At 56.8% G+C, this 9863-nt stretch overlaps 3 protein-coding genes across 7 annotated transcripts; 2 read left to right on the forward strand and 1 right to left on the reverse strand.

Moving 5' to 3' along the window:
* The first annotated feature begins 3152 nt into the window (after positions 1 to 3152).
* CENATAC (centrosomal AT-AC splicing factor) lies at positions 3153 to 6139 on the forward strand. 5 transcript variants are annotated; one of them, XM_034069444.1, is made up of 9 exons: positions 3153 to 3466; positions 3537 to 3702; positions 3767 to 3829; positions 3939 to 4030; positions 4308 to 4431; positions 4791 to 4821; positions 5178 to 5273; positions 5379 to 5511; positions 5862 to 6139. In XM_034069444.1, exons 1-9 carry the CDS (start codon positions 3153 to 3155, stop codon positions 5902 to 5904), a joined length of 1062 nt encoding a protein of 353 aa, XP_033925335.1. In that variant the 3' UTR covers positions 5905 to 6139. The 5 variants fall into 5 exon arrangements, 4 of the variants coding, with proteins under 4 accessions (XP_033925335.1, XP_033925336.1, XP_033925337.1 ...); XM_034069445.1 differs by having other exon boundaries at positions 4326 to 4431; XM_034069446.1 differs by having other exon boundaries at positions 3966 to 4030.
* A 395-nt stretch (positions 6140 to 6534) lies between these two features.
* RPS25 (ribosomal protein S25) lies at positions 6535 to 8116 on the reverse strand. Its single transcript, XM_034069450.1, has 5 exons — positions 8007 to 8116; positions 7829 to 7924; positions 7292 to 7475; positions 6848 to 6949; positions 6535 to 6604 (listed from the first exon to the last, which is right to left on the reverse strand). Exons 1-4 carry the CDS (start codon positions 8007 to 8009, stop codon positions 6855 to 6857), a joined length of 378 nt encoding a protein of 125 aa, XP_033925341.1. The 5' UTR covers positions 8010 to 8116; the 3' UTR covers positions 6535 to 6604; positions 6848 to 6854.
* TRAPPC4 (trafficking protein particle complex subunit 4) lies at positions 8109 to 9809 on the forward strand. The gene is made up of 5 exons (XM_034069449.1): positions 8109 to 8318; positions 8388 to 8562; positions 8638 to 8741; positions 8833 to 8959; positions 9375 to 9809. Exons 1-5 carry the CDS (start codon positions 8144 to 8146, stop codon positions 9451 to 9453), a joined length of 660 nt encoding a protein of 219 aa, XP_033925340.1. The 5' UTR covers positions 8109 to 8143; the 3' UTR covers positions 9454 to 9809.
* The last annotated feature ends 54 nt before the right edge of the window (positions 9810 to 9863 follow it).

Raw genomic sequence — 9863 nt, forward strand, 5'->3', positions numbered from 1 at the left:
GCAGGTCTAGAAACAGGCCTCAGGCAGGACTAGCAGAGTGACATATCTCCTTCTCCTTTTAGGACAGGGTGCTCAGCCCCATCTGTGGATGTGGGTAAACCCCAGCCTGGTCTGTCCCCTCCCTGGGAGCCCTGGAACAGACCCAGGCAGATCCCAAAGCCTGGTGGCCTCAGCTGCTGGTGCCACAGAAAGCTTCTCTCTGAACACATCCTGGGATGACTCCTGCTCTGACCTGGACTGCTCCAAGGAGGATGTGCTGTCACCCTCCAGTAAGGCTAGAAAGGTACACAGAAGGGAGCTGCTTGGGCAACGAGTGGGCTCAGCAGCTCCCATTCCAGCCACGGTCAGCCGATGCACAGAGCCTGCCTGACAAACAGGCTCAGAGTACAAAGGGCAGGGACAGAGGCTGAAATTTAAAGCGTATGAGCTTTCTATAAGCTCTCTGCCAGAACAAAGCAGCTCATCCCTGTCCCTCATCCTATCCAGGGCTAATAAGTCCATGTTCTTCTTTTCCTTCTTCTCCCCAGCTTCCTGAGGATAAAGCTGCTTCCTGTGTGGGCATCCCAGTTCCTCAGGAGATGCTGAAAAGTCCTGAAGTCAGGATGATGCTCGTGCCTCGGAAATCCACAGTCCTCGATCCTCAGAGCATGAAGCGCAAGTGCCCCAGGCAGATGAGTGCCAAAATTGAGTGGGGCTGGCCCCGTCCCCCCCTTAATTACGGCACTCTCATCAGCCTCGCCCTGTGCAACAGTGCGGGTGCCAGCCTGAGTGTACAGCAGATCTACCAGTTCACACGGTACCCGCTCTTCTCCCAGCTCCTAGTGCAGAATGAGGGGAAGAGGCACTGCAAGGGATACAGGGGTCTCTGATCTCCCACTGGGAAGCAGGGATGTGGCAGTCAGGACTCACGTTTGGGTCTTAGCTCTGCCCTCAGGTCAAGATACTACTGAGGAAACTGCCTCCCCTCCTTGGCAACACCCAAACCTGTGTCTGCAGAGCTGGGATTTCCATTCTGTGTTTCGAGTGCACTAGCCAGCCTCCCACTGCAGGGCTTGGGGAGGACCCTCCTCTCCTTCCCTCCATGTGTTCTATTATTTATCACAGCCTCCAAGGGCTTCAGCCCAGGACAAATCTTTTCTCTCCACAGGCAGCACTTCCCATTTTTTCAGACGGCCCCAAAGGGCTGGAAAAGCACAATCCGACACAAGCTGTGCTTCAGCAGCTGCTTCCAGAAAAGCACCAGCTTCCTGTGCGCCAAAGGAAACCACAGGTCCTGCCTCTGGAAACTGACTCCAGGAGGACACAGCAAGTTTCAGGAGGAAGCACAGGCCCTGACTAAAGAGGCTCTTGACCTTGAGCAAGCCGGGCTCTTGAGCAAGCCGGGTACGTTTCCAAGGGCAGGAGCCCCGCAAGCTGCAGAGTGCATCAGGTTTTATGAGGTTCCCGCAGCGGGAGCACACCCAAGCATTATGCAGCCACCAGCACTGTGGGACACTGCTCTGGGAGGTGACACCAGGAACTTGGAGACCCCTGCAGAGATGCTCCACAAGCAGGGCTCGGTTGATGGGCTGGCCAAGAGCCCAACACAGCAAGACAAGCCAACCAGGCCGCTTTCAAACACAGAGCTGTCATCTCAGTCACTGCAATAGCTGGCAGTTTAATATGGGACAGGACTGTGGCTGCAGCACCAGTGCCTGAGCAGTCGTTACGGCCCAAGTACCTATCCCAGCTTCTTCTCACTCTCTTTTGCAGATCTGATGAGCTCTCTGTTTGGGCTATGATTCTGTCCGCCTCCCTACTTCTGAAAGATGTGCCATGTGCTTTCAAACCAAGACTATTTTCTGAGGTGCTGCCACAGATAGCTTCACAAGAACCATATGTGGAAATTACGAGCATTGTGACATAAGGACTCAATTTTAGAAGAGGGTGGGAGAAGAAAGATGGCCAATACTTAATTTCTTTCATTAAGGTGAGTTTCTGCCAGCCGCACAAGTTGCAGAGGCATTCTGACACCTGCTATGCCTGTAACACAAAGTCCTCCATGTACACTGCTGCCTCTCGCAACGCTCCTGCAGTGCAGAGAACTGAGCTGCAGAAAGAGGTTAGTCTGTGCCTTAACAAAGCGCCTCAGGCCAGAGGGACAGACTGTTTTACCTGGCTGGCTGTGCAGAGTCCCTACCACACAGATGTTATTCCAAGCCCATGCGCCTGCCCCCCACACTGCAAACCCAGTGGGCAGCGATCACTGCTAGGCTGGAGGCTGGCTCCTTTCACCTGCGTGCCCACAGGAGCACGAAGGAACAGACACATTAAAGGAGATTTGATTGAGTCTAAATGTGCACATTGGGGTGGCAGCTCCTTCCGTGAGCAGAACACAAAGCATCCTGCAGGGTGGCTCTGCACTGCTGGGTGCTCATGACGCCTGAGCCACTGCAGGAGTGCAGGATGGCTGTCAGTCCCACATGTGACAGCGCGGGTTGTCTGTCCGTATGTCCGAGCAGGACCTGACATAAGGTGAACAGTCTCTGAAGGCCTTGGCTGCCCTGGATGGCAGAACTGGGGTAACCTTGTGGCTGCAGTCTGATGCTCACCTTCTGTCCGGGCAGGCTGGAATGATAGAATCAATCAGGTTGGAAATGGCATTCAAGTTCATCAAGCCCAACTTCTATCCCAGGATTGCCAAGGCCACCACTAAACCACGTCACTAAGGGCCCTATCTTAGGGTTTTCTGAACCCTTCCAGGAGTGACGATTCCACCACTGCTCTGGGCAGCTTTTTCCCATGTTTTGGCTCCCCTTTCAGGGAAGAAATTCTCCCTAATACCCAGCGTAAACCTCCCGTAGACCATGAATGTCCCCTGCTCTTAGTAAATACAAACCCCGGACACTTCAGATGCCCTTAGAGGTGCGGATGGGCAGGGGGCATCAGCCGATGGTACCCAACCGGCAGTGTCACAGGGCGGTAGGTGGGGGGGGGGTCAGCGCGTTCTGGGGACGTACGAGGCGGCTCCAGACCAAGTCCATGCACGGGCTGCGGGTGCTCACACTGCGGAACGAAGGCAGCGGAGGCTGCGGCCGGGACCGGGGCACCGGACACCTGCACCACGCCCAGCCCCTCGGGCGCGCCTGCGCAGTGTGAGCGGCGGCGTGGCCATGGCGGTGCACTACTGTGCGCTGTGCCGCCGCTCGTCCTTCTGCGGCCGCCGGCACCTGTACAGCGCCGCGCACCGGCGGCGGCTGCGGGAGGCGCTGCGCCGGCTGCAGGAGGAGGTGGCGGCGGCGCGGGCGGCGGCGGCGGAGCAAGAGAAGGACGGCGGTGGCGCGGGCGGTGCGGCCCTGCCGCGCTACGACCCCGTGGAGCACGAGCGGCGCGTGTGGTGCCCGTGCTGCGGGCGCGGCGTGCGGCGGGACGGGCGGCGGGGGCCGCTGGCGCTGCCGGGGGCCGCGCTCCTCCAGCACGTGTGCGGGTGAGCGGCGGGGGGGGGGGGGAGCGGCGGCGGCGGCAGCGGGGGGGGCGGCGCTGACCCTGTCCCTTAGCCCCGAGCACCGGCGGGAGGCGGCGCGGTTCTGGCGGGAGCAGCGGGCGGAGGCGGCGCTGCGGGAGCGGTGCGTGCTGCCGGCCGAGGAATACGAGCGCTATGCGCATGCGCTGGAGCGGGCGGTGGCCGCGCACCAGCGGCGGGAGGAGGAGCGCATCCGACAGGTACGGCCCGGCCCCGGCGGCCCCGCCTCACCCCGGCCCCGCCTCAGCCGCTCTCTCCCCGCAGATGGCAGCGGACATCCGGGAGGCCGAGCGCAGGCAGCGGGAGACGGTGCGCGCCGCCCTGCAGGTCCGTGAGCCGTGTCCTGGCCTGGCTGCGCCCCGGGGGGAACCGGGCGCGCTCGGGGGTGGAGGTGGGAGGGGATGGAGGGGGTGTTTCTGCTCAACATCAGCAATAGTGTTCCTCTTTCCTGAATCACACTCAGCTTCAAACAGAGCCAGAGCCTTGCACAGGACCTGCCTCCCATGGCCCCCCAGCAGCACCCCAGAGGTGAGAACCGCATCCCTCACATATACCCCACTCGTTTGCTGCTGCCATCAGCTCACTCAGATCCTTCACAAACTGTTACCCATCCTTAGCATCATGGAGATTCTTCTCCTCTCCACCCATGTATAAGCACTGGCAACCACAAAATGGTAACACTATGGTACCCCTAGAACACTTTCCCATCTTGCCACAAAACTCACCAAACACAGACACGAACTCTGCTTCAGAAGCCTCTGGACAGGCATTGTCAACCCAGCTGCAGCTGTCACTCACCTTTCAGGCTGCCTCTGTGTTCCAGGGACACCTCTCATGAGGCAGAGCAGCCTGGCCCAAGTGGGACACACATGGGACCCGACTTAAACTGGATGGAGCCCGGCCAGGCTTTGACCTTCATTGGCCACCAGGTAGGGGTGACTGGCTAATGAGCACGTTAATTTAACCACAGTTTTACAGAGGGTGTTATGAAGGAAAACAAGGGGTTGCAGTCTCTGTCACAGAAAAACAGCTGTGTGGATTCAGGCGAGCAAGGAGCTGAGGGTTTCACTCATCCAGCATTAAGTTGTGTTTCATTAAGCAAACGTTCTATAACACACCCTATAAAAGCTAATGCTCCTAAAGAAAGTAGAGGAGAGCCTCCTCCCACTTCCTGTGACAGAACCTGGCTCTGGAAGGGAACACACAGAGTACTTTTCAGTACTGGTCTGTTTAGGAACACTCTTAAAAGCATCAGTTTCTTATCAGTGTTTTTTCTTTCTATTGACAGGATACAGAAGGGAAAGGGAATGTTCACACAGGTACTTGCACCAGGGGCTTGCTCAGGTGGTGTCCTGCTGAAAGCTCTTGGCTTGTCAGCACCACAGGGGTAACTCAAGAGTTATCTTGAAGCAGCCACAACACAAACCTGCCTTTGCTCACAGGTGACATGCTAGAGGAGAAAAAGGTTCTGTACTTCAAAAACTCTGTGCTGTGTGGAGTGTACGGTGTGGGGTATGCTCTGCCACTGCCAGCTGAGCAAAGCCCTAGGGTTACTTGTCCTTCGCTGCTTGCTGGGTGGGGAGAGCTGCAGGGATGAGGGAAGGGAGGATGCTTCTCCCCATCACAAGTTTAGGATAACTACAGTAGCTAAATACACTCTCTCTGTGTCTTCTAGGTGCAAAACCTCCATGGCTCATGGAGGAGGAGGAGGAGGAGAAAGAGCATGGGAGCAAACAAATCGGACCTTCATATGAGGAATTTCTCAAACAAAGTGAGCAGCTTGTGCTCTTTTCAGTTAACCTCTCATTCAAGTTTCCACACTAAAGAGCCAAAAGCACTGTGACAGAAAAACTCACTGAATGACAACCTTTTCCAGAGGAGAAGCAGAAGCTGAAGAAGCTGCCCCCTGAGCGCGTGGGTGCCAACTTTGACCATACCTCTCAGACCAGCGACGCCTGGCTCCCTTCCTTCGGGCGCGTGTGGAACCACGGCAGGAGGTGGCAGTCCAGGTGAGCTTCCGGGCAGCACAGGCTGCTGTGGAGTGCAGGCTCTGTGGCAGCAGCAAGGGTCAGGAGGGGTCCCGCTGCACAGGTCACACCACGCCAGCCTGATGTGGGGTTAAGCACAGCAGTGGCTGCAGAAGCAGGTGCCTGCCTTACCTTCCAGACCTGTGTACTGTCCTGCTGGCACCTCGTGTTACAAATCTGTGTCAGCTACCTCGAGAGGCTACCACTCCGAAAGCAAAACCAGAGCTGCTGTTCTAAAGCTGCGAACTGCCTTATGTGTCTTGTGGGGTGAGGCAGTGTTCATTACCTCTTTGGAAAGGCTGGTGCCTTCTGACTTCTGTGCTGTGTTTCAGGCATCAATTTAGAACTGAATCGAGGGAAAAGAAGAAAAGGTGACCAGGAGAGGAGCAGAGAACAAGCTTTGACTGTTGTGGGAACGTGGACTGTAGCAAGCTGCAGCTTTGTCAGTGCTGCTGGGCAAAGTTTAGTGCTCTTATTTAATACATACATGTGGCTGCGTTTGGTGCCTGGCCACAGTGCAGCAGTCCCACCACCAGCAGCTCTGGTGCCACGTGTACTGTGCCAATGTGTAGCATCACATCCCATTAAAGATACGAGGTTTTGAGAAATACTTGTATAAATAAAACGCTTCTAGCCTTAATTTAGGGCTGCTTATGAACACTTCCCCCTGAGACATTAACCCAACACCCGCTGTTGCCTTGCACAAAGATCTGTGGGGATGGCTGCTCTGCAGGGACTTCAGGAATACTAAAAATATCCTGCTGTTAGCACCTTCCGCACCCACAGATCTCGCCTTCAGTTTTCCTCCACGTGCAGCTAAACATGGTTTAACACCTCTGGCTGCTGGAGGTGACACAAAAGTTCCCTTTCACAATACAAAAGCATCTTCACAGAACATTGCAAACACAATATAAATGCAAAAACTGGCTGGTAGAGGAAGATAGCCATGACCTGTCCCAGAATCCACGATCAAGTATGAAACATACATGTTCTCGAAAAGGCAAGAAAAATTATTTCAATAATTTTATTGTGTGCATCTACATAGGACACATTGCTGACAAGGGCGCGGGGGAACCTGCAAGGCAAGAGTCCTAAATCAGACAAGCAGGGCAAAACACAGGCGCCCTGTGACAGCAGGGAAGGCACACTGATGGGAGAGCGCGCCCAGGGACAATCACCAACAGCTCTGGAGCACAGTGGTGACCTCTCAACACCCAGAGGCGCAGCCCACCCAAAGCAGCACAGCCACTCACCGCGCAGCCACGCGCTAGCTCCCCACAAAGCACGAGCTGACTCCAGTGTGGAGCCACTGCCTCACCTCCTCGCTACGCGTCCTCCCCTGCGGCAGGCGCGTCTCCACCTTTCGTGTTCCTGGTGTAGATCACCTGCGCGCGGTGCTTAGACACCAGTTTGATCAAACCTACGAGAAAAGCTAATTACTTGAGCGCACGTGTACTGCAGGAGGGGGGACCTTGTGCCAACGTGTGAGAGGGAACACCAGCACACAAAATCACACATGCGCTTGTGCACGGCTTTTGCTCAGGTCTGGGAGCAGTTCTGTCACCACCTGTCCTTCAAGCAGCATTTCCTTAGCATGAATGCTAAGTGAGTGCAGCAGAGCTGCTGCTCCTCACTTTGGAGCACTTCTGGAACACGAGCTGAGGCAGCGGTTTGCCAAAAGCACCCCCGTTTGTCTATTTCAGATGCAGCACGAGATCTGCCAAATGAGCAAGGAATGTACCCAACAGCTCTGAGCACTCACCTTTGCTGAGCAGCTCCTGGAGGGCAGCCCTTGCCAGGGAGCCTCGAATCTTCAGTCTCTCTGAGACAACCGCAGGCGTGATGAGCTTGTAGTTGGGCACTTCCTTGCACAGTTTGTCATAGGTGGCCTTATCGAACAGGACAAGGTTGTTCAACTTGTCTCTCACTTTCCCCTTGGACCACTTCTACTAGGAAACGGAAAAAGAAGCCCTAAGCCATCTTCTGAACTATAACAAAAGATGCTGCTTTAGGTCGTCCCATCAAAGGTCTCCACGTTACAACCCAGATTGAAAGTCTAACGAGACGTCCCAAATCGCCTTTATAAACATAAATATTGCAGATAACACCCACAGCACCTCCAGCCGATGGGCCCAAAGCTCCGAATAAAATCTCAGCCTTTTCTTCCTCACATTCGCCACCACCCCCGCGGCTCTGCTGCCCGATGAAGCAGCAGCTGCCCCGAACCGCGATGTGCTCCCACACGGCGAGGGCCCCAAAGCCTCCCCTGGAGCCCGCCTCCAGCCCCCCCACCTCCCACCTTCTTTTTGGCTTTGCCGCCGGACTTGTTGACCGGGTCTTTGTCCTTCTTGGCGGACTTGCCCGCGTCCTTCTTCTTCTTGTCGTCCTTGGGCGGCTGCGGGGGGGGGAGAGAAGCGCGGCCGGTGAGCGGCGGGCGGCGGGGCCGTCCCGAGCCTGCCCCCGGCCGCAGCGCTCACCATGCTGCGGGCTGCTCCTCAAGATGTCGGCCCGGAAAGGAAGCGGCTGGCGCGGGGCGCGGGGAAACCCCGTGCTCGCGGGCGACTTCCGGGGCACGGCGCGGCGCTTCCGGGCCGGTGGGCGGGCCGGGGCCGTCATGGCGATCTTCAGCGTGTACGTGGTGAACAAGGCGGGCGGGCTCATCTACCAGCTGGACCACTACGCGCCCCGCGCCGACACCGAGAAGACCTTCAGCTTCCCGCTGGACCTCGTGCTGCGCCCGCACGACGAGCGCATCGTCGTGGCCTTCGGGCAGCGCGACGGCATCCGCGGTGCGTGCGCGGGCGGGCGGGGGGCCGGGGCACGGGCCGGGCCGCGCTGACCCCGCGCTGTCCCCGCAGTGGGACACGCCGTGCTCGCCATCAACGGCGCCGAGGTCAACGGGCGCTCCACGGCGGACGGGAAGGACGTGATGGAGTTCCTGGGCAACCCCGCCAATTACCCCGTGTCCATCCGCTTCGGCCGCCACCGCCTGTCGTCCAACGAGAAGCTCATGTTGGCCTCCATGTTCCACTCGTGAGCGGCGGGGCACGGACGGGAGCGGGGGGCAGGGGCCGGGGGGCGGGGGCACTGAGGACCCTCTGCCCGCAGGCTGTTCGCCATTGGGTCGCAGCTGTCCCCCGAGATCGGGAGCTCCGGGATCGAGATGCTGGAGACAGACACCTTCAAGCTGCACTGCTTCCAGACGCTGACAGGTACAGCTCAGCCCTGGGCACAGCACCGCGTGGCCTGGCCAGGGCTGGCGCGGAGCTCAGCATTCCTGACCCCCTGTCTTTATGGCTCCAGGAATCAAATTCATGGTTCTTGCTGACCCGAGGCAGGCAGGGATAGACTCCCTTCTGCGCAAGATCTACGAGATTTACTCTGACTTTGCCTTGAAGAATCCTTTTTATTCCCTGGAGATGCCCATCAGGTAGAGAAAAGCCCGCTTTCGATAATGCAGCTGCAGCCCCTCCTCACTCTGCCTGTGCGGGAACAGATGCTGACAGCCCCCCTGTTCTGTGGCAGAGCAGACCCAGGGGTTGAGGGAAGGGGAGGACACAGCACATGGCTGCAGGGGTAGGGCACTGACCTGTGCTCCTTCTGGTGCTGCTCTCCTGGGGAAGTGGGAGGCACTCTTTCTCGGCATGAACCCTCCTGCCCTAATGTCACACTTGAGCCCATACAAGAAGCGTTAACTGTTAACCTTAATTAATGGCCTGGCCAAGGTCTGATAGCAGCAGGTCATGGTCTTGTGACTTAGGGAATCTCTCCTTGAAAAACGTGGAGATCCTGCCTTTGTTAGCCTGTTCCAGAGGTAAAGTCACCCTTTCTGTTTTCTGTTTCAGATGCGAGTTGTTTGATCAGAACTTGAAACTTGCTCTGGAGGTGGCAGAGAAAGCCGGACCCTTTGGACCTGGGTCATAGAGAAAGCCTCGCCTGTTGCACTGACTCGTCTTCCCTGAAGAGCAGGTCCTCTCCTTCACATCAGAGACTGCATAGCCCCCAGATGTGCTCCACTGTCTCCCAAGATACTTGTTTATCCCCCGGTTGTGATATTTACCTCCAAAAGATTAGTCAGGATTGTTTCCACAGGAGCACAGAGGCTTATTCTGCTGTGTCCTTGTGAAGACAGGCAGCGAGGCGCGGGTCTGCGGCATTACTGCAGCTGATGGCTTGCTTTCATTTCAGAACTGTACATATGTATTTTTCCTGTATAGCTGTAACTTATGGTTTTCCAAAGGCTTTCTATGTAGCAGTAATAAATGTTCCTTGAAGAAGGGGATGGCTGTTTTCTGTTGGCAGGGTAAATTTGTGCCAATAGCACCCTAGGAGGA

This window comes from Melopsittacus undulatus, chromosome 15, assembly GCF_012275295.1.
Source record: "Melopsittacus undulatus isolate bMelUnd1 chromosome 15, bMelUnd1.mat.Z, whole genome shotgun sequence".
Taxonomy (NCBI): Eukaryota; Metazoa; Chordata; class Aves; order Psittaciformes; family Psittaculidae; genus Melopsittacus; species Melopsittacus undulatus.

Coding starts and splice junctions, on each gene's coding strand:
- CENATAC (XM_034069444.1), top strand. CDS start 3,153: ATGGCGGTGCACTACTGTGCGCTGTGCCGCCGCTCGTCCTTCTGCGGC. Junction 3,467..3,536: donor CTCCTCCAGCACGTGTGCGG/GTGAGCGGCGGG, acceptor CCTGTCCCTTAG/CCCCGAGCACCGGCGGGAGG. Junction 3,830..3,938: donor CGGTGCGCGCCGCCCTGCAG/GTCCGTGAGCCG, acceptor CATCAGCAATAG/TGTTCCTCTTTCCTGAATCA.
- RPS25 (XM_034069450.1), bottom strand. Junction 7,476..7,828: donor GCGGCAAAGCCAAAAAGAAG/GTGGGAGGTGGG, acceptor GTTTCCTAGTAG/AAGTGGTCCAAGGGGAAAGT. Junction 6,950..7,291: donor CCAGGAGCTGCTCAGCAAAG/GTGAGTGCTCAG, acceptor CTTTTCTCGTAG/GTTTGATCAAACTGGTGTCT.
- TRAPPC4 (XM_034069449.1), top strand. CDS start 8,144: ATGGCGATCTTCAGCGTGTACGTGGTGAACAAGGCGGGCGGGCTCATC. Junction 8,319..8,387: donor GCAGCGCGACGGCATCCGCG/GTGCGTGCGCGG, acceptor CTGTCCCCGCAG/TGGGACACGCCGTGCTCGCC. Junction 8,960..9,374: donor TCCCTGGAGATGCCCATCAG/GTAGAGAAAAGC, acceptor TTTCTGTTTCAG/ATGCGAGTTGTTTGATCAGA.